At 39.6% G+C, this 23,661-nt stretch overlaps 1 protein-coding gene across 2 annotated transcripts in view; it reads left to right on the top strand.

Moving 5' to 3' along the window:
- RCAN1 (regulator of calcineurin 1) overlaps nt 1-23,303 on the top strand; it is a 52,136-nt gene extending 28,833 nt beyond the window's left edge. The window contains exons 1-4 of one of the 2 annotated variants that reach the window (XM_042458427.1): nt 8,710-8,900; nt 11,280-11,453; nt 16,530-16,689; nt 21,694-23,303. In XM_042458427.1, coding sequence (XP_042314361.1) covers nt 8,814-8,900; nt 11,280-11,453; nt 16,530-16,689; nt 21,694-21,866 — 594 coding nt within the window. In that variant the 5' untranslated portion in view covers nt 8,710-8,813 and the 3' untranslated portion in view covers nt 21,867-23,303. Of the gene's footprint in view, nt 1-8,709; nt 8,901-11,279; nt 11,454-16,529; nt 16,690-21,693 lie in introns of those variants that run through there. The other variant, XM_042458426.1, reaches the window with a different exon arrangement.
- The last annotated feature ends 358 nt before the right edge of the window (nt 23,304-23,661 follow it).

Genomic DNA, 23,661 nt, shown 5'->3' with positions numbered 1-23,661 from the left:
TGCAAGCTACAGGAAAAGAGATTCCTGTAGCTTGCATCCATTGTTCCGGGTCCTGTTCTCTGGAGCAGCAGAAAACAAGCTTGCTGCCTCCTCAGTAATGACATCCCTTCAGATATTTAAACAGGTCTATCATATCACTTCTTAACCTTCTTTTCTCCAGGCTAAACATCCCCAGCTCCCTAAGTCGTTCCTCATAGGACATGGTTTCAAGACCCTTCACCATTTTAGTTGCCCTCCTTTGGACACTCTCCAGGTTCTCAATGTCTTTTTTGAATAGTGGTGCCTAGAACTGGACACAATATTCCAGGTCAGGACAGCTTTAGTGAGAAAACCACCTTTTCTCACTTATATTAGTGAGAAAACCACTTTTTAATAAGGCTTCTTCTCATAATCAGTATATTTGATGAAGACCACTTTGATGTTGTGATCAATTTTTCATAAATTAAAAGCTTGAGTTAGTAGTATAGCAAGAACAGGAATGGAAAATGTACTTTGAAAAGCATGGATTAGCATGTGATAGCAGTGTTTGGAGGTTAAACCACAGAAGTGAGGGAGTACAAAGGTAAACTATGAAAATGATTATACTGCTTGTAGGTTAACAGCTTGACTCCTGTTCCACATACGTACTGTTTTGGAACTATATACCAAAATTATATGGTACCTTTTGGAATATTGCAAGTTTGCACAAATTGGTAAGTTGTGTACATGTAGGGGGTACCTTTTGGGGGTAAAAACCTAGTGAAGGGTTTGTTTTCCAACCTTTAAATGTGATGCATAGAATAATTTATCTGAAGTGGAACTGTTAGCTTCTAGGCTCAGGGGGGTGGTAAGATCTTTTATTTGACTGACCAGTACTGACATACTCACCAAGGCTCCCCTTTTCCTTATTGTCTTCTGTTGCTGTAAGTTTTTAAGCAACATTGGTATTAGGAGACTTTGAATGTTGGGTTGCAGAAGTGTGTCTGCAGTAAACAGTGTAATAAAGTTTAACTTGGGAAAGGATGAGACAGATACCCAAAAGACACCAGAGCCTGTCTGATCTTGGAAGCTAAACACGGTCAGCCCTCTTTGGTATGTGGATGGGAGACCGCCAACAAATACCAGGTGCTGTAGGATATATTTTAGAAGGGGGAACGGGCAAAATCAGTCTGAGTGTTCCTTCCTTACCAAAACCTGATGAAATTAGTGGAATCACCATAATCTGACAGGTGACGTGAAAACACACACATACACACTAGGTGACCCGGCTGTTGCTGTGTATGTCAGCCTGCAATAAGCATAAACAACTATTGCCTCTAGAATCCCTTACTGGTCATGGTTGGACAGCAAAACTTGAAGCAAATTGGAAAGCAGATAAGACTGCCCTATCAGCTCCCCCAACATGTTAAAAAAACAAAGATCTAGAAGTTTAAGTGTTGGATTGTGACTCTGGGGACCAAGGTTCAGGTCCCTGCTCAGCCATAGAAACTCACTGGGTGGCAAAGACAAAATCCCTCTGAACAAATCTTGCCAAGAAAACCCTGTGAAAGGTTTGCTTTGCGGTTGTCATAAGTCAGAAACCACTTGAGGGCACATAACAAGAAAAACAACAACAAAGAGTTTGGCCATTTGGAAAAGATGGGGCGGGGGGAGAAATCCCTGGATGCATTTTGGAAGAAGCTTTCAAATGATCTCTAGAAGATTCAAAATGTTTTTGTTTACTTATGCAAAGCTGACCTGACCTGACCTGGTTGCATTATTTCACACATATATACAGTAACACTAAGGAACACATCTACATAACTAATGGAGGTATACTTGCACAGTGGGCCCTTGGTATTCACTGAGGTATAGTTGCAGGACCCCCTGTGAATACCAAAATCCGTGGATGCTCAAGTCCCACTATATAAAATAGCAAAATCAAGGTTTCCTTTTAAAAATATTTACAAGCCATGGATGGTTGACTTTGTAAATGCAGAATCTGTGGATATGAAAGACCCAACTGTACAGTGCACCCGTGTTATATGCGGCTTTCAGCTCATGCTGAAAGCCGTGCGACAAGCAGGAAATGGCACACGCCCCACACCACTGTGTCCAAGCCCCTTTAGTTTCAATGGGACTCAAGCATACGTGGAATTTGCCTTACGTGTGGGGGGTGGGGGTGGAATGGATCCCCAGCATAAGACAAAGGCACACTGTGTATTCATTTAGCATTGGGAGTAGATGTTCTTAACATTACTGAGGAGTGAACCACATATATGCATTCCTTACCCCACTACTTCTGCATGCTAGATGGATGGATTCTATTAAGGAGGTCATGGGTATGGGGGTTGCAGGAATTAAGCAGAGTAGTGGAGGACAGAGGGTCTTGGAGATGGCTCATCCATAGGGTTGCCTGATTTGGATCAACCCGAGGGCAGTTGACAACAACAACAAAAGTACCTTAGGAAACCACAATTTGTTAAACCAATATGGGGTGGTTTAAGATTTCAAATACGCTATAGCTTGTTCTATATTGCTCTTGAAATCTTAAATCACCCCATATTGGTTTAATAGATTGTGGTTTCCTAAGGTACTTTTGTTGTTATTGTTAACCTCCCTCGAGTTGATCTCAACTCATGACGACATATGGATGAGACATCTCCAGGACTCTTTGTCCTCCGCTGTTCTGCTTAATTCCTGCAATCCCATACCCGTAACCCCCTTAATAGAGTCCATTATCTAGCATGTGGCCTTCCTATCTTCTTATTTGCCTCCATCTTTCCCAGCATCATTGCCTTCTCCAATGAGTCCTTCCTTCTCATGATGTGTCCAAAGTACGGCAGCCTCTACTTGGTCATTTTGGCTTCCAGGGAGGTTTCCGGCTTAATCTGCTCTGGTACCCATTTGTTTGTCCTTTTGGCTGTCCATGGAATCCTCAACACTCTTCTCCAGCACCACAGCTTAAATGAATTGAATTTCCTCCTGTTATCTTTCTTAACTGTCCAGCTCTCACATCCATACATGGTAATAGGGAATATGATGGCTTTTATGATTCTAACTTTTGTACTCCGTTGTATATATATGCATTTTAGAATCTTTTCAAATTCTTTCATAGCCACCCTCCCCATTCTTAATCTTCTTCTGATTTCCTGACTGCAGTCCCCATTTCTATCAATGTTTGATCCCAGATATGGGAATTCTTTTACTATTTCTATTTCATCATTGTCCAGGTTGAACTTGTGAAGGTCCTCAGTGGTCATTATTTTTGTTTTCTTTATGTTCAACATTAAGCCTGCCTTTGCACTTTCTTCTTTGATCTTCCTGAGTAGGTGTTCCAGGTCTGTGAGGTTTTCTGCTGGTACAGTGGTGTCATCTGCATATTTTAGATTGTTGATATTCCTTTCTCCTATTTTCACTCCTCCTTCTGTGTCGAAGGATGCTTTTCTTATAATATGTTCTGCATACAAGTTAAACAGATAGGGTGAAAGGATACAGTCTTGTCTGACCCCTTTGCCAATTGAGAACCATTCTGTTTCTCCGTTTTAACAGTAGCCTCTTGTCCTGAGTACAGATTCCTCATCAGGACTATCAGATGTGTTGGCACTCCCATGTCTTAAGGGCATTCCATAGCCTTTCATGATCTATGCAGTCCAAGTTTTTGCTGTAGTCTATAAAGCACATGCTGATTTTCTTTTGGAATTCCCCAGTGCACTCTATTAGCCATCGTATGTTTGCAATGTGGTCCCTAGTGCCTCTTCCTTTCCTGAACCCCACTTGAACCTCTGGGATTTCTCTCTTCATGTATGGTTGGAGTCTATGTTGCAGAATTTTGAGCATCATTTTGCTTGCATGGGAGATCAGTGCTATGGTCCTATAGTTGCTGCAGTCTCTTGTTTCTCCCTTTTTTTGGATGCGGATATACAGTTGACTCTCTGTTTTCACAAGGCATCCATTCTGCCCCACCCACCCCGCAAAAATAGAGACTCACTGATATTCAAGACCCATAGGGATGCTCATGAGTGCACCCATGGCACATGCCACAGGGTGCACCCTATTGAAATTAATGGAGGTCACTCCTCTGTGAATATTCAAGACCGTGGATCTCAAGTCCATGAGAATGGAGGGACAACTGTATATTGATCTCTTCCAATCTGTTGGCCATTGTTTTGTTTTCCATATCTATTGACAAATGTTGGTTAGCACTAGAATTAACTCTTTCAATGTGGATTGCAGCAGTTCAATTGGAATATCTTCTGTTCCTGGTGATTTGCTTTTTGCTATTTCTCTTATTGCAATTTCCACCTCAACTTTTAAAATTTGAGGTTCATCTTCATATGGCTTTAGTTCTATGTTTCCTGCATTTTGTCATCTCTTTTGTGTATTGCATCCAACATCTTTTTATTTCCTCCTGGTCTTGAATTATGTTATTTTTATTGTCATAGAACGTCCCAGTCCTTGGTTTGATTTTTTCTTCGATTTCTCAGATCTTGTGAAATACAGTGGTACCCCGGGATACGAAATACCCAGGTTACGAAATTTCCGGGATACGAAAAAATCCCATAGGAAATAACTGTTCCGGGTTACGAATGTTTTTTCGGGTTACGAAAAATTTTTTTGGTGCTTTTCGGCGCTTTTTCGCACGAAACACGGCTTTTCCCCATTAGCGCCTATGGGTTTTCGGCTTGCGAAGGCTTTTCGGGTTACGAAAGCGGCCGCGGAACGAATTAATTTCGTAACCCGAGGGAGCACTGTAGCTCTCTTGCTCTTCCCTTTTTGTTGTAGTCTTCTATTTATCTGCATTGGTCATTGTATTAATTTTCTTTATCCTTCTGCACAAGCCATTGTACTGTTACATTCATAGTTCTTAGTTTGTCCCCATCTCCCTTTTGTTTTTCTTCTCTTCTTTTCTTTATTGCCTGTAGTGTTTTTTCTGTCATTATTTTTCTCTTTCTTTTTATTTATTGAAAGTGTCTTGTCTGTATTCTTCTTTTATTATATCCCTGGCTTCAGACCATGGTTCCTCTGGTTCTCGATCGATGATGATGATGATGATGATGATGATAATAATAATAATAATAATAATATTTATATTTTCCCGCCTCTCCCTGCGGATCAAGGCAGGATTACAACCTAATAAAATACATTTAATAGTACAATTTACAATAAAATACAATCTACAACAATACTATCAATAAAACCAACTAACCTTATCACATACAATAACCGTGACAGTTAAAATTATTCAGTACTGATAGTCTAAGGGATGGAGCATAACAGGCTATCTTATACCTGGTCAGATGAATAGGCCTGCCTGAAGAGATCTGTCTTAATTGCCCTCTTGAAAGCATCTAAGGTGGTAATAAGTCGAATCTCCTCCGGCAGGCTGTTCCACAGTTTTGGAGCAGTGAAAGTGAAAGTTCTTTGGGAAGTCATTGTCAATCTGGGCATCTGCTGTTCTAATAAGTTCTTCCCGGATGTTCTGAGAGTGCAGGGCGGATTGTGTAGGGAGAGGCATTCCCGCAAGTAACTCAGACCCAAGCCATATAGGGCTTTAAAGGTAATAACCAACACCTTGTACTGTGCCCAGAAGCTGATCGGCAGCCAGTAAAGAGATTTTAAAACAGGTGTTATGTGGTTAAACCTAGATGTAGCAGTGACCAATCTGGTTGCCATATTTTGGACCAGTTGAAGCTTCTGAACTTGGCACAAGGGTAGCCCTGTGTAGATCGCATTGCAGAAATCAAGACGAGGGGTTACTAGTGCATGTACCACTGCTTCAAGGTCCCTTCGGTCCAGGTAGGGACACAGCTGGCGTATCAACCGAAGTTGATAACAGGCACTCTTGGCCATCGCATTCACTTGGGATGATAACTGTAGGGACGGGTCCAGGAGTACTCCCAAGCTTCCTTTAGGGGAAGTGTGACCCCATCCAGGACAGGTTGATAGGAAACCCTGTACTCTGGGTTCCTATCACGAGTACCTCCGTTTTCTCTGGATTCAGCTTGAGTTTGGTGGGTTACAGACCGCCGCTTTGCGGAGGTCTGCCGCCGCCACCGCTTGCTCTGCGAGGGAGCCGTAGCAGCCACACTGCGCGGCTCCCGCATGGAGCAAAAAAGGAGCTCCAAAATGGAGCTCCTTCTTGCGGCACCTCTATGACGTTGCGAGGCGCCGTTGGCGCATTCGCAACGTCATAGGCGCCATGACACATCTGGACACTATGCGTCCGATACGTAAACATGGCGACCCCCATGTGGAAGGGGCGCCGCCATGTTATACATATGGAATACGTACTAGGGTTAGGGGGGTGCGGAAGCACCGCCCCTTCCTAACCCTAATACGTATTCTATACGTATTTTTTGGCGGTCTGTAACCCGCCTTTGTTTTCCCTCATCCAGTCTATTACCGACCCAAGATAGGCGTTCAGAGGAGAGATGCCATTCTTAGTTACTGCAGCAGTCGGAGACATAGAGAAACATATTTGAGTGTCATAAGCGTAGTTATAACACCACGCCCCATGTCTCTGGATGATCTCACCCAGCGGCTTCATGTAAACGTTAAACAGCATGGGAGACAGAATGGTGCCCTAAGGGACACCAAATTTGAACTCCCTTCTTGAGGAGTAACTGTTTCCCAGCATCACCATCTGGAATCTGCCAGAGAGAGAGGACCGGAGCCACTGGAGCGCAGGGTCTCTGATTCCTAATTCCCTCAGGCATTCCAGAAGGATACCATAGTCAATGGTATTGAAGGCCGCTGAGTAGTGTGAATCAATTTCTTACGTTGTCAGTAAATTCTGTTGAGATATTATTTTGGCATAATCACTGGTTTTGTTTTCTTCTTGAGTCTTACTCTTATTTTTGATGTTAGTAATTTGTGATCTGTGCCACATCAGCACCTGGTCTAATCTCCTAAAGTACTAGAGAAGAGAATTCTTGCCTCTTTAAAGCCATAGAACTTCTGCAAAAAGGTCCATTTGTCTGGACCAGTCTATACATTAGTAGTCTGAGAACTTGGAGACCACGTACAAGGATGTTAAATACTTGGATAAGGTATTGCCTGTTTTTGAATCCCTGTGTTCACCATCTGTCACTGTTGTTCAAAGAATTGACCAGTGCCAAGTTTTTCCACTTCAGAATGTTGCTGTAATATAGCCAGGATAATAGCTTTTAAACTAAAATGCTGAAGACCCATTGTCTGTAACCAGTTACAACACAGTGTGTCAACATATATTTTGCTATATTTTTAATGAGTGAACACCCCTCAGATTATCCACCCATCCCCAGGACTTTAGCCTGTTTTTTTATGTACCTCAAACTATCCTTTCTTGCCCTGGTTATTATGGCCAGGAGGGGCTCTCTGTATTCCCTGACAGTAATATGCTATCAGAATAATATAGTTTTAATAATGATACAAACTTAAACTTTAAGTTGGGAAGCAGGAGGAAAGTACTACTTAGTTTTCTACATCAATGAAGGGATTAGGAACTGTAGTTTAAAATGCAGTTTCAATGGCCTTGTAGTACTGCCATTCCTAGTCTAAACACCTTTTCAGTGAAATTTAAGTAGAATCAAAACATATGTATCCATAGTAATCAGTGGGATTCTAATTGTGCTTTTAGACATTATCTTCACAGTAGCATAGAATCATTTAACATTCTCTATATACAGTCCAAGAGCCAATGTGGTATAGTGGTTTCAGTGTTGGACTGTGCCTTGGGAGAACAGGGTTCTCTGTAGCTTAGACATAGAAACTCACTGGGTGTCCTTGAGCAAGTCACACTCTCGGCTTCAGAGGGAGGCAAGGGCAAACCACCTCTGAAAGAATCTTGTCAAGAAAACCCCATTATAAGTTCCCTTTAGGGTCCCCATAAGTCAGAAATAGCTTGAAGGCACACAATAAACAAATACAAATATACAGTCCTTGCTGTAATCCAGGAAAGACTAAAAAAAACCAACAATGAGTTACATGTACATCAATAGAATTGAAATGCACAGGTTTGAAAATTAAATCTCACTGATTTGCAGAGGCTTAGCTTTAAAGGGATTCTTTTCTCCTATATCCAAGGCAGAGTGTGGTGCATTGTAAGGTAAAGGACACTGAAACGGCATTTAGATCTATGTTTTTAAGAATAGAGAAATAAAGAAAACTAACAAAAGTAAAAGAGAAAGGGGATCCAAAATGTACTTTTGCTGTGAACAAAATTATCTTCAGCCTCTGTTGAAAATATTACTTCACTTTGAGAAAGTGTACAGTTACAGTCTTGAGAGTAAGTCATATTAAGGCCAGTGAGACATACTTCTGAGTAAACCTGGATAGGTTTGGGCTTCCTAGTGACTAAGGTTTGTTCTTAGTTTTCCAGTCTTGAAATGTTTCTGCCAGCTAATTACTGTTTATTGCAGTAAACTTTGGTCTTCAAATAGTAACTTTTTCCATCTTAAAGTAGGTTGTCCCATTCAAGTGAAGAGCCTGTTGTCTGAGTGCTACATGGAATTACTACCAATGGAAACTATGCTGCAAGAGAAGTTGATAAAGCAGCTGCCTGTGCAAACCTCAGCTGTTTTTTCCATCCTCCAGAGCAAACTTAATTAGCATAGGGAAACTGACTAATGTGCTTACGTCATCTCTTTCCAGCCGAAGCTTACATTTTGTCCCTGATAGCTTGAAAGCATGTTTCAGGACTTTGTTCAGGAATTTGCTGTCGGCACACAGGATGCTCTGAAAACTCTGGGGGGTGGGGGGGATTCTTGAGGGGCTGGGCTTGGTACCTTTTAAAAGCTCTCACAAAACTACTTCATCTAAAAAGTGTTCTCTTCATCTGGTTCTGAGATCTTGGCATTTTTTAAAAGGTCAAGATGCATTTTAGGAACTTGGATTACACTTTTGGCTCCTTAATTGCTTGTGTTGCAGACAACAAGGTTTTCAATCAACCTGAAATTAGGGTAAGGCATTGGGGGTTTATTATTACTTTTTTAAAAAAATGAAAATATTTTACTTTAAATACTGGGAATATTGGTATATTCAAAAAGCTGAATAGTTAGATCTGAAAACAAACTAGATCTTCTAGTGTCAAAATAATTCCAGTGGCAAAGGCTGATGTGCAGTTGTGTTTCTTATGCTCTGTCAATTATTAGACTTTTAATAGGGGTTTAAGAATAAACCTTGCTAAGAAAACCCCGTGATAGATTTGTGTTTGTCAGAAATGACTTGAAGGCACACAACAACAATGAATATTGTCAGTATTATCTTCTTAAAATACTTTTTGCTAATTCCAAAATATTTTTAGTTGTTAAGTACTGTAAAGTAAAATTGAATGTGTAATTTTCATAGTTAAGTAGAGCTAGGGGTTGAAAGTGCAGTGCCTTTGGACAGTTTTACATAGGGAATGTAAAGTTACCAAGGGAAGATGTCTACATGTCTACTCTGAAGTAAGGTCCATTGAGTTCAGTGGGAGTTACTCCCCTGTGTGCATAAGCTTCCACATACTGTTGAGGATGTTTGTATATCTAGCTACATAAAAAGAAATCATGTCTTCCATTTAAAGCAGGGAGTATTCAGAATGTTTGGGATGAATGGTCTTTCTATCTTTTGCTTTAATATTGGTGAGTATACAACAAAGGAATGCTGTGGGAAGGTGTGGGAACTATAGTGGCAGCTTTGAACAGCAATTATTCCTTACATGTCTTTATGTGATCCTTTGCCTAAGAAAGGGTTAAAAATAGGGGCTAGGAACTGTGCTCACACTGTTCATAAGTCCCTATATATGATGTTAAAAACTTTGCCAGTTTTTCAAAGTATATGAAAAATGTAGAGTAATGGAAACACAGGCTGCTTCTTTCTAAGACAAGGACAAAAATTGGCTGAAAATGTTGATCTGAATACATATTTTGTGTAGAATTTTATTTATTATACACTAGTGCTAACAGGGTTATGTCTCTAAAATCTATCCAAATTGGAAAAAAAGTTCAACTTGAATGGATTAAGAACTGTTCTTCCTTTCTATGGCTCTCCTGCTAGTTTCTTCCTTGAGAATTTAAAAAGGCATCTCTTTATGTCAACAAAATAAAAATATCTTCAAGTTGGTTAGTTGCATTGCTGTTCCTACACTAAACATACACTAAACATTCAGCCTTAGTATGATATTGTCAGATGTTGGTAGATTATTTATCCCTGATGTCATCGATATTATTGGGGGGTTTTGAGGCTGGAAGCAGTTTAATTTACAAATACTTTTTTAAATGTAAAGTTCCAATACTGGTGTTGAAGCAAACATGTTCAGTAAACCTATCTTGGGTCCAAAACACACTGCAGAAACAAATCCACTTTGAGACCACGTTAACTGCCCTGGCTCAGTGCTAGGGTATTCTGGAAACTGTAGCTTTGTGAGATATTTATCCTTCTCTGTCAGAGAACTCTGTTGCCCCAATAAACTAGTACAATTCTCAGTATTCCCTAGCACTGAGCCAGGGCAGTTAAAAGTGGTCTCTGACTGGATTATTTCTGCTGTGTGTTTTGAATCTCAGTCTTGTATGTGTCTTCAGCTTGGAAGCATATTCTGCTCTATAGTATTATGTGTTGTTTATGCTTGCTAAATGGAATCACAGATTATTTTCTGTCAGGCTATGTGCCTCTTAACAACTGCATGACAAAATTCTACTGGTGTAGATTTTCTTGAAAAAGAATGTGGGGAAAGAAAACTGCACATTGTGAAAATTCTTCCATTACACAATTGTTGAAGATACAGAACCTCTATTAGGGGGAAAAATCTGTTAGTGCATATAAATTAGTATTCTCAGCATTAGTTTTTCAATTAGCTTCTCAACAAATATAGCCAAATTTTTATTTTTTATATGCTTGAGTGTTTTTTATATAAGCCATTGCAGTCTGTTACATGAATTCTTCCTTTGGGTTAAAGTTATAGATAGCACCTCCTAAATGGATCATCTGACTATTTTGGTAGCTCTACAAGATGAATTGCAATCTTCTGATGATTATTGACTAGTTAAAATGTTTTTAAAACACTAGCAAGAGTGGAAGGAGAATCATTCTTAACCAGCAAAACTGAATTGCAATTTATGCAGAACAGAGGTGTGGCCAGAAGGGAAGGCTGATACCTGTTTCCTCCAGAACTGAAAAGTTGCAGAATATTGTATTTGTGTTTTGGACTTGCTTTTGCTGGCATATATCTATTATTTTGACAGCGTTGCATGCTTTAAAGGGGGAGAGAGTCAAATAGTTGTTCATTTCTATACTTCAGAGTCTATAGGCCATTTCAGTCATGAATATTTTTAATGCACTGCAATCCTTTTTTTATCTTTCAGACCAGATTTGAAGCTCTCTTTAGAACACATGACAAAGATGTCACCTTTCACTATTTTAAGAGTTTTAAAAGAATAAGGATAAACTTCAGCAACCCTTTGTCAGCAGCAGATGTTAAAATTCAGTTACATAAGACAGAATTTCTTGGAAAAGAGCTAAAGCTATTTTTTGCTCAGGTAAGACAGAAAACCCTGATCTGGTAATGCTTTCATTACTTTGTTATCTGTTTTATTTCCTATCTTTCCTCTGGTGAACCCAGGGCAAGTAGCCATGTAATAACCGTGTAAGGTAAGTTAAATGATGACAGTTTGCCTTGTGAGCTTAATAGTGATTGGCCACTTGAACTTGGGTTTCCAGTATCCAAACCCACAATTCCAACATGTTATGGAGTCTTTTAACTCAGTATAGCTCACTTGTCTTTTACAGACCTACTGTGTAATCATATGAGCAACAGTTGTGAGACCTGCACTTCTGATGTCTGTTTAAGGAGCCATCCACTTAAGAAATGGTGCATGGTCTAATTTCCCACAAACATTAGGTATAAAACTTCTGGACATATGCATAAGTGCTAACATAGGTAAAGCTTCCTATTCATCTACCACTAAGCTGCATGGACATTTGGCATTTTCTCTACTACTACAATGGAGCTAAAGTGGTTTACTGAAATAAGGTCCGGTCATTGAGGATTAGTTGGCTGATCATCTCAACAGGCTTTGCATACTTTCAGGAGATGAAATAATCAGGAATTGGCTTGTTTCATCACTGACCTTTGAAATGGTCAGTTTATATTTTAGTAAAAAATATTTTTTTTATTTCCTGTTTGTGTGGTTTGATTTGGCAGCCATAAAAGTTTCTGTCAGGATTGGTAGTTACCATCTCCCCCAGTGGCCGTGACCATCTCCCAGTTTGAGATCTCTGCTGAAAATTATGGTTTAAACCCAGTATGACCAGGTGCATGTTATCAGCAGCTCCAGTGGCTGTTTTGCAGACTTCCAAAGCAGAGTTCAAGGGACTGCAGTGTGAGATTGCTCACATGCTCATTTGATATAAATGTCCCATTCTCCTCTTTCCACTGCTAAATCTAAAGAGGTATATCAAAACCATTTTTTGTTTACAGTGTTTATAGTAAATAAAGACTGTATTGTAATCTGTTCTTTTAAAAAGAGGATAAAACACAATAATAAAATATAAGAAAAATGTATACAAGGAAATATAAATACAGTTGGTCCTCCTTATCCACGGATTTTTTATACACGGATACAAGCATCCATGGCTTGAAATATTTTTTTAAAAATGATAAATTTCAAGTATCAAACCTTGATTTTCCCATTTTATATAAGGGACATCATTTTGCTATGTCATTGTATTTAATGGGACTTGAGCATACACAGATTTTGTTATTCAGAGGGTTCCTAGAACTAAACCCCAGCAGATAACAATAGTCCACTGTATCAGTATTTTAAAATGTGAGCTCACCAAGAAATAAAACCAGTTTAACAGCATTTTGAATTTCACATCAATCATCAATATTCCACATTAGAAGATCACATTTAAAAAAAACACCTGGGTAAATAAAAATGTTTTCACCCGGCACAAAAAAGACTCTTGAAAAAATACCAATAAGTCTCTGAAGAAAGTATAGTCCACAGTTGGGGTTCTGTGTACTTCTTCTCCTTTCACATTAACACCTTAAAGGAAGATCTGCTTACTTCCCCCCAAATTGCTGCTTATACAGTTGTACTCATGTGTCAGATCTTAGATTGAATCTTATCAAGGGCATGTGCAACCTAGAAAGTGTGACTTTTAAAAATAATATTTGTAAGCCATAACTGAACAGAGATTGGCATCTGTATGTATTTTGAAAGATGACAGTCTGATCTATATTGTTATATGCCTGTTGGTAAACAGATGTAATTGCTGTTTTGTAATCGCATCTGTGCTCAAATTCAAAACGCCTCATTGGAAACAGCTATTCTGCTGTCAGCTTGTTCTTCTAGTATGGCCAGTCTTGTGAAAAAGTCTCCACACAACAACAACAACCTAGCATAGATTTTAAAAAAACCTAGTTGTGTAGATATTCATACTGATCATGGAGGAGGAAAAGCCTGCTTTTCAACAGCCAGCATGTAAATTCATATTACTAGCCTGTTCACAGCATATTAAAACAAAAGGTGGCTTAGCAAATGGATTGATCGCATCCAAATATACACTTGCCAGCCTACAATGTACCATGCTTGTTTGTCTTCCTTTGCAGCCAGCATGGAAACCCTTCAGGCTGGTAGAGGAGCTGAAAGAGAACTGTTTTTTCTCTGGCAGTCTGCTTGCTTGTCTTGAGTAGAATTCCTTGCATATGGCAACTTCACATATGACAACAAAGCAAGTAGTTAAAAAGAAGGCTGCATTAAAAATATTTCATACTGTTGGGCCAGCATGGTGTAGTAGTTTGAATGTTGGACTATGACTCTGGAGACCAGTATTTGATTCCCCACTTGGACGTGAAACCCATTGGGTGACCTTGGGCAAGTCACATTCTCTCAGCCCCAGGAAAAGGCAATGGCAAACCTTCTCTGAACAAATCTTGCCAAGAAAACCCCATGATACTTTCGCCTTGGGGTTGCCATAAGTCAGAAATGACTTGAAGGTACACAAGACACACATATACAACACAACTGTTGGAAATAACCACAAACACATGCTTTATTTATAGAAAGTCTCGGGTTCAGTTTCTGGTATCTAAAGGTGGGGTTGGGCAATCCTGAAGACTCATTGCCACTCAGTGTAGGTAAGAGTGAGCTAGCTAGCTAGAGAGTGTGACTCAATAAAAGTAGTTCTCTATGTTCCTATATGTAATGGTAATTTGCTGCTACTAGATGTGGCAATTACTGTATTCACTGACTATGCACAGGTGGGAATGCTGTTACCTTTATGCCTTACTTGTGGACTTTTCAAGAGCATCTGTCTTTCCAACATTGGAAATAAAATGTTGGAAGAGAAGGAACAGCGTTTCCCAAGGGGGTGCCCTCCAGGTGGTTTAGATTACAATTCCTATCATCCCAGGCCATTTGTCACTAGTTGTGGGTGGGCCATAATGGGAGTGGTATAGAGAGATAAAGGTCTAGAAATGGGGGGCATGGTTTTTCTCCCGGTTCTGTCCAAGGAAAAATATTGATTTTTTTCCTGTTGAATAATTGAAATTTGGGGCTCATTGGGGAGAAAACTCAGATGAAATGTTTCCTGAAATACTTTAAAGACAAAATTTTGTTCAGTCACAGTTCCAGGAACAGTATAGAATCATAGAGTAATGAAGATTTTTTTTAAATGAGATTGTCTCCAGAATTAGAGAGAACAATAATTCTCTTATCAATTCCAGGAACAGTATAGAACATATAAACATATCCAGGAACATATAAAACACAAATACAGTATCCAAGATGGATTTCTACACCAAGTGGGCACTGTCTTCTTCATGAGAAGAACAAACTGTGGGAGAGTCATTGCTTATGACACTGTAGAAGAGTGCGATATTTTCAGTGTTGAATTAAACTATATCCAAATATATTGCAAGCTTAATTCCTAAATTTGACAATTCCTCTTTAAAAAATTGTTTTTTGTGCCTTCAAGTCAGTTTTGACTTATGGCAGCGTGGGCATGCTCCTGGATCCAAGTCTCCAAATGTAAGCTCAGATAAACGTTACAGTTAGGAGTGCTTATTATCAGCTTCATCTAATATGCCTGCTTTGCCCCTTACTAGAATTGGCAGTGCACATGCTGGTAGCCCAAGGCTGGACTTTTGCAACACATTGTACATTGGACTACCTTTGTACCAGTCGGAAACTTCAGTTAGTCCAAAACATGGCAGCCAGATTGATCGTTGTTATATCTAGGAGTGAGCATATCACCCCAATACAGTGGTACCTCGGGATACGAAATACCCAGGTTACGAAATTTTCGGGATACGAAAAAATCCCATAGGAAAACATTGTTCCGGGTTACGAATGTTTTTTCGGGTTACGAAAAAACTTTTGGTGCTTTTTTCGGCTTTTTCGCACGGAATCGCGGCTTTTCTCCATTAGCGCCTATGGCAATTCGGCTTACGAAGGCTTTTCGGGTTACGAACGGTGCCACGGAACGAATTAATTTCGTAACCCGAGGCACCACTGTATTTGGCTGCCATTTAGTTTCTGGGCAAAGTACAAAGTGTTAGTTATTACCTTTAAAGCTCTACACGTTTTGGATCCAGGTTACCTGTGCAATCACCTCTTTCCGTATAATCCACCACATACACTCAGATCCTCTGTGGGACATTTACTTCAACTGGCCATGACAAGACTGGCAACTGCCACCCAGAGGACCTTTTCATCAGTACCTAGACTGTGGGATGTCTGCTGGGATAGATTTTGACCGTTAAACATGCTCTCTGAATTTAAAATGGTATTAAAGCCCTATCTCTTCCCCCAAGCCTACCTGATCAGTTTTAAACTATAGATTTTAAATTGGTATATTTTTAATTTTATGTTTGGATGATATTAATATCCTATAACCCACCTCAAGCTTTGGGGGGAGAGGTATAATAAATACTTTTTATTGTTGTTGCTGTATTATAAAATTGTATGAATAGGACAGGTAAGACAGTTGAATATTTTGAGGCATGATAAATCATTTTATTTTTTTTAAAAAAAGTAATAAAATTAATCTTGCATTTAATTCTGTTTCCCCCAACATGTTTAGGTGTTTTCTTTAAAACAACATAAAGGGAAGAAAAGGTTGTTTCCATGGTTTCAGAAGTTCTAGAAATTTTACATTCATCATTAGTCCAAAGCATTTGATTAATGAATCCAGCAGAGCTCTTGTTCTGTCTCTAGCAGAATACAAGCATACATCAGTTAACAAAAGCTCTAACAATTTTTTTTGTTAAAGATAATGCCCAGGAACACATCTGCTTGGTTAACTGAGGTATTGCTGTATTGTTGTTCTCCCTCCAGCGCCATGTATGTTGCAGAATATCATACTTAACGTTGGCTGAATCTGTGTGAGGATATGTCTGTCTTTCTGGAATGTCTAAATTGTTGAAAGAGGCAGGGAATTTTTTGACAGTGTTGTCAACACTTTGTTATGTCCTTCTCTTGAATGCTATTCTATGCTGCCCCCATGAGTACTGTGTCAGTACTGCATTTGTGCTGTCTTCAAATTCTATGTATGTGTATTTAAAAATCAGTGCAATAATAGATAATCTTTTTTTTAAATGCTTCCAGTCTTTGCATATTGGAAGACCACACTTAGCACCACCAGATCCAGAAAAGCAGTTCCTGATTTCCCCTCCCTCATCTCCCCCTATTGGCTGGAAACAATCAGATGATGCTACACCTGCCATTAATTATGATCTTTTATACGCCATCTCCAAGCTAGGACCAGGTAAGGAGATTATGTACATTTACTCTTCATAACTCAATTTCAGTTTGTTTTAAAAAAATCATTTACTAATCATTTCCCTAAAAGTGCTGTATGTATTTGCTTAATAGGAATGAGTTTTTATTATGATACCTATAGCCTGAATCAAAAACTGGTTTTTATTCCACTGCAGATGTGAATTAGCTTGCTAATACCACCATGTTTGTATTATTATGAATATTGTATTATGAATGGCCAGTCATTTTATATTTAAGTTTGTAATGTAGGGGACAGCCACTCTGTTCTATATTTTATTTGTATCTAGTCTCGCTCCTTTCCTCCCCCTTTATACTCACGTGTGTATACATGCTACTTTGGGATAACTTGTCCTGCATTGATGAAGTAAACTGTACTGCACAAAAGCTTATGCAATATTTTTTTCAGTTTCCAAATGTTTCTCTTTACACACAAATACACAAAAAGCAGAGAGAGACAAGAATAAAACCTACAAAACCCCAACTATAGGAAAATGAGAATACATAAAACCTTGATACTATTCATAATGAAATAAACATATTTTCCGGCGTATAAGGCGACTTTTAAAGTCTGCCTTATGCGCTGGAATTAAACCCCAGAGACAGGTGAATGGCATAGCCACCTCCCTGTCTCTGGGGTCCTTGCTGGGTCCTCTCCCAGCCAGCAGGCACTCGCGCCGGCTGGAGGGGGCCTCTCTAGAGGCCTAAGAGAGGCTCCTCGGGGGCTCGGCTCTCGCCGCCATTTTTTTTCAAAAGGTGGTGGGGAAGCGACTCCAGAGCCAGCCAGGCCGAGAAAAAGAGCTAGCCCCTTACTCCCCCACACCGCCACCACCGCCGGGGATCCCCCAATCCTCCAGTGGCTTCAGAAGTCCTTCGCAGAAGCCGCTGGAGGAGCGAAGGACCCCGGGTGGTGGCGGCAGCTTCCGCGAAGGACTTCTGAAGCCGCTGGAGGATCGGAGGATCCCCATCAGCAGCAGTGTGGAGGAGTAAGGGGCCAGCCCTTTTCCTCGGCCCAGCCAGCTCTGGAGCTGCTCCTCTGCTGCTTTTTAAAAAAAAGATGGCGAGAGCCTAGCCGCCGAGGAGCCTCTCTTAGGCCTCTAGAGAGGCCCCCTCCAGTTGGTGCGAGACCCCCTCGGGGTGTCCAGGGATGCTGCCGGCGGGCGATGTGGGGGTCGTCTTATACCCCCCCGTTGCCTTATATGCCGGAAAATACGGTACATACAACTGATTATACAACTATAATTTAAAGACTCACAATTTATGTAGAGCTCCTATTAAAGTATTAATATGTTTGTAATGGTACTGATACATGCATAATGTATACATCAATAAGCAATCAGTTTGACAATGGATAGTTCTTCATTTAAGAATGATATATTCTTGGAATAAATTTTTCTTATGTGCCTTCAAGTCAACAGTAACTTACAACAACCCCTGATCAGATTTATTTAGAAGGGATTGCTTCTTCTTCTAAGGCTGGGAGTATATTATATGCCCAAGAAATTTTAAAACAAACATCCAAAAGGCTTCTAGTCTGGATTCTTTTTAAGGGATTACTTGCTCTGAACCAAAAGAATTCAAGATCATAAGGTGTACATTGGAATCCTGAACATTGCTGGCATAAAACTTCATGAGAACAGTTGCATGATGTCTATTATGTTCATCGTGTTGCTGTTATTATATTTATTTATACCCTGCCTTTTCCCCAGATTGGGACTCAAAGTGGCTTACAACATTTAAAAAACATTGTTAAAAATCCACAAAATATAAAGGGTAAAAAACAAACAATCAGAAAAAGTCAAAATCAGGTTTAAACATATACTAAAACACACATTTACCAGCCCACGTTAGCAATATCCAGTGCATTGTGTAAGATCGTCCTTATATCATTACTCTGTCAGAGCAATGCCTGTCGAAACAGAAAAAACTGTCACCTATGAAAAGAAAGTAGGGAGAGTGTCACTCTAACTTCTCTGGGTAGGGAGTTCCAGAACCTGGGAAAAGCTGTTGAAAGGGTCCTCTCCCATGTTTTCAGCAAGTGTGTCTGTGAAGGTGGTAAGACAAAGAGAAGGGCTTCCCAAGCAGATCTCAGAGGACAGAATGGTTCATAAGGGAGAATAAAGCAACTTCTCCATTTTGCTCAGTTTAGCTGCTAAGTAATTCTGAGTCACATTGGAGACTTGGTCCCATCCTGGAAAAAAGGCAGAAGATACGTATATACACACACACACAGACAGACACTTTATTGTTAATAAATAAATAAGTCTTCATTGTGGTCTCTGTGCCTCACACAAATGGGTTTGCGCCTGTGCAGAGATTCCATTCAGAATGTTCTAGAGCAGGGGTCCTCAAACTCCAGCTCTCCAGATGTTTTGGACTTCAGCTCCCAGAAAGGAAATTTGCATGTGGGTGGATTGGCTGAGGGACAAAGAGGAAGGAGGAGCCTTTGTGGGGCTGTGGAAGTCTATTCAGATTGACTGTAGAATCCTGAGGTAGAAAGGAAATTTGCATGTGTGCAGTGATTGGCTGAAGCTTCTGGGAGATGAAGTCCAAAACACCTGGAGGACCGGAGTTTGAGGACCCCTGTTCTAGAGCTGAGTAGCTTGGTGGGACTACCCCACTCCTCCCTACCTACCACACATGCCCTAGTCTGCCAAGCCACTGTCTCCTCAGTTTCTTTCCAACTGTCGATAAAACATCAGGTGTTCTCCTGCTCAGTAGTCTTCCTTTTATCTTTATTTTGCTTTTCATTTCTATCCCCCTTTTTCTTTGTATTTTTATATTCTAGCTTTCATCTACTACTCGTATATTTTTTAAAATTAGGTTGCCTCAGAATCCTTCTTCTCTTCCCTTTCCCCCTCCCCCTCATCTTTTTCCTATTGCTATATTTCTGTACCCTCAACCTCTCTCTTTTCCAGCTATGCTCTACCTGTGGTTGGAATGTTTCCCTTTCCAACACTCATTCTGAGTGCCTGTTTCATTTGAGTGGAGTAGTAGAGAATTGTGCTATTTGCAGAGGCTTTACTTTGCTAGCCCTCAAGAATCAAGCCCAACTACTCAAGATCCATTGTTGGGAGAGACCCCTGCAGGTGACTGACCACGCATCATCCAACAAACTGCTTTTCTCAACTTCCATCTCAGTCTCCATGTTAAAAAAGTCCAAATTAACTCCAGTATCCATTATTTCAATACTGATGATGGAGTATCCTTTGGCATCAATTGCTACAAAACCAGATACTCCCACACAAACACTGACATTGGCTTTGGTACAGGGTGAGAAGTAAGAAGGCTCATTCTAAAACTAGCTGAAAAGTGAATAGATCCAGGAGAGGCCAGCCTCCCCTGAAGGCCACTTGTGACATCCAAATGTGGCATGCCTCTCCTGGATCTATTCACTTTGCTGGCAAACTCAAAACATCATCAGTTTTGCTCCCCGGCACGGAGAACTCATGGATCTTTAGGAGATGCTTTCCTTCAAAAGTGGGTGGGTTCACTGTTGTATGTGTTTCCTTCTTTCACGCTGGTAGCCAAGGTGGTAATGAAATTGGGCAAGGGCAGAGCCAACATGATTTTCATTGCTCCAGTCCCACCATCCTCTGCTAAGCTACACAGTCACCCATTTTGTGACGAACAGAAATCATGAAGAAGAACAGACCACTTGCCTGTAGCTGTGGTTCTTCAAGTGATCATCTCACACAAACCCACCCTACCTTCTCCCTTTCAAGTCCCTGTATTTCATGGAGGACTTCAAACCTAAGGGGGCAATAACTTGGTGGACTAGAACATGTGCAGTAGGGAGGGAGAGGAGTGGTATTACTACGAAGCTACTCAGCTCTAGAACATTCTGAATGAAATCTGTGCACAGGCACAAGAACCATTGGTTTGAGAGCACAGGTGACCACTTGAAGAATCACAGATGACCACTCGAAGAATAGGCAAGCAACCTGTTCTTGTTAGTGAACAAATGGGATTCCTACAAACGTTACAATGTGAAGTGCTGCTGTTCAGAATATCTGATAGCCAGCCAGCAATCTCCCAGAATGTTGCATTCCATTGTGTTTCCCAGGCATTAATGAACCTTGATGGGGCAAACCTTGATGGGGCTGTTTGAATTGGTTGTTTTTGCCCCTTTTACAGATTTTTTTTTTCTCTCAATGATTTGTCATGCGTCTGCAACCCTTAATATACAGCTTTATGAGCTTATCTGTGGCAGGGGTTGTGTGTGCTGTTTGACTTCAGCAGGATCATCAGTCACACTTGAATATTGCTAACAAAAGAAGGTTCTACGTTTTTGCCAATAATACAAATACAGTCAGCCCTTCTTATACACTGATTTCTTATACACGGATTCAAGCATCCATGGTTTGAAAATGTTAAAAAAAAGTATAATTTTCAAATATCAAACCTTGATTTTCCATTTTTTATAAGGGACACTATTTTGCTATGTCATTATATTTAATGGGACTTGAGCATCCACGGATTTTGTTATCCACGGGGTATCTTGGACCCAAACAACGTATAACAAGGGTCCACTGTATTGACTCTCCCATTATATTTGCTCATTACTTATAACTTTTGTCTGCTAAAGAAACAATGTTTGGGAAGGAAAGAAAATACCCCTGGTTTCCCAGAAAGAGAGAACCTGTTGCTGATTTATGACTTTATCACTGGAAATTGTGAGGTAGAAATCTGGTTTCCAAAGACCAAAATAGACATAGTGGAAAAGAAATCTCATCTCATCCAAAGTGGCCACGGTTAATTGCTTTGAAGAAATGGGAAGTGGAAATGGGGGAAGGGCATTAATTCCTCTCATTCCCCATTGTTGGGAGAGGTCCCTGCATGTTGTTGTTGTTATTATTATTATTATTATTATTATTCCCCCATCCCCCTTCCACTGTTTTATTTCCTCCACTAGCAAAAGTGCCCACTGTTGTTGCTTTTGTTGTTGTTATCATTATCTTATGATATTTACTGTTTTAAAATAATATTTTAGGTGACCAGTATGAACTTCATGCTGCAACTGAAACTACTCCCAGTGTTGTGGTCCATGTGTGTGAAAGTGATGATGAAATTGAGGAAGAAGAAGAGAAAGAAACAGCCAAGAAACCAAAACCAAAAATTATTCAAACTAGGAGGCCAGATTTCACACCTACTCACCAAAGTTGAAGTACATCTGATGTTTGAGCATTATTAAACTAGCATGTTCCAAGGAGACATTATGGAAGTGACAGGTCGCAAATATGATGACATTTGTCGTGGAAGCAGAAATTCTAATGTAAAGATAATTTAAGAAAGGGAATGTCTTCGCTTTTGTGTGTTAGTGCTCCACATGGGCTCATAAGACAGATCCCCACATAAACTTCTTAAATGGTTAACCTGGAGAATACCCAACAATGGTGGTGGCATAGAGATGAAAATATATACTGTTTATGTTAGGGATATTTTCAGATTTTTCCAGGTTTCTGTTACAAAGAAACTAGGGATGATTCCCCATCTTGTGTATATATTCTATGATAAATTTCTATGTCATAGAGTGGGTAGACAGTGTGGCTGCAACCCTAAAATATCACTCACTGCTGATTACATACCATTAGAAACAATGGGCATACATGTTTAGTGTGTTGGGGTTGTAGCTTGTATATTGCATATAGTAGCTTTAAAGATGAAGTAAGAAATTGTTAATCATTTTTCATACTAGATTTTGAGTATGCATGTAGATCTTCAGAAGTAAATTTGTTTAACTTTAGCTCTACTTACTCATTTTATATTGTTGAGAAAAACAACTTCAAATACTGATTTCTCAGCTCTCTTTCTGAATTATGTTTGTATCAGCATTCATTTTTCAGTGGGAACAGGTTTTTAGTAAAACACTAAGTTTTGTGCAATAGCCCTTTTTAACAGAAACTGTTGATATGGTTTATCAAGTAAACCTATAAAATACTTGTGCACATTTTAAATGGGTGGATAATTTTAAATTATTCTAAATTAAATTATTTATATTGTTTAACCATCTTAACTGCTTTATCAGTCAGAAGTACAGGAAACCTGCAGGTAAATGTTACTACTGGTTGTAAGACGAGATAATATAAGCTATACTTTGCTAACTCAAATGTATACATTAATAATTGTTGCTGTTAAATCTTGGTCAAGGTGCTTAAGCACAGCTAGTCTGTAAAGAAATGTGAAATGTGTCTGCAAAGGATGGAGTGCCTTTTTTCTCATGAACTCGAGGCAGGGGAGAAGAATTGTTGCACTAGCTCAAGACTTTATTTAATTTTTTTAAACTGGGATGTTTTATGAAATTGCCTTATGCTTAAGCATAATCAACCAAGGTAAAATTCCCTGTATTTCGTGCAAAGTCACAATGTACTACTTTCAGAGCTTTGCTGTAAGAGCAGCATTCTGTTTGCTGTTGTAAAAGGCAAACAGCAAAAGGTGTTCAAAGGTGTTCAAAGTATTTTGTTCCATACTTACAAACAAAATAAAAGTGCCCAGTGGCATCCAGCTTACCATATTGCTAGCTGTTCTGTTTTAGAACATATTCTTGAGTAAGATGTTTTTTAAAAATAAACATGTTTCACAAATTTGTGATAACTAAGCAAATACGTTTTCTTTCTTTTCTTTTTATGGTAAGGGATTTTGATGCTTCTTGCACATATTTTGAAACAAACCTGGGTATCTCCTTACAAATGTCAGTAGGAATTCCATTTTAGGAAAATCTATTCTCTTAGTTACAAAAGTAGAAATTTAAGGAGAGGTTTTCTGACAAAAAAGCCACTATCCTTTTTTGAACAGATGTAATCAGTGCAGTATAAATAGCTATATAAAATCAGCAGTACACAATGTACTGTTTCTAATGTTCCAGCTTTGCTCAGGATAGGTTTTTAAATGCCATGGAGCTACTGCAATAGCAGCTGTACATATTTTGTTTTCTTTCAGAAATCACTAGAAACCCAACAAA

This window comes from Sceloporus undulatus, chromosome 3 (assembly GCF_019175285.1).
Source record: "Sceloporus undulatus isolate JIND9_A2432 ecotype Alabama chromosome 3, SceUnd_v1.1, whole genome shotgun sequence".
Taxonomy (NCBI): domain Eukaryota; kingdom Metazoa; phylum Chordata; class Lepidosauria; order Squamata; family Phrynosomatidae; genus Sceloporus; species Sceloporus undulatus.
This window is presented reverse-complemented; position numbering and strand designations above follow the sequence as displayed.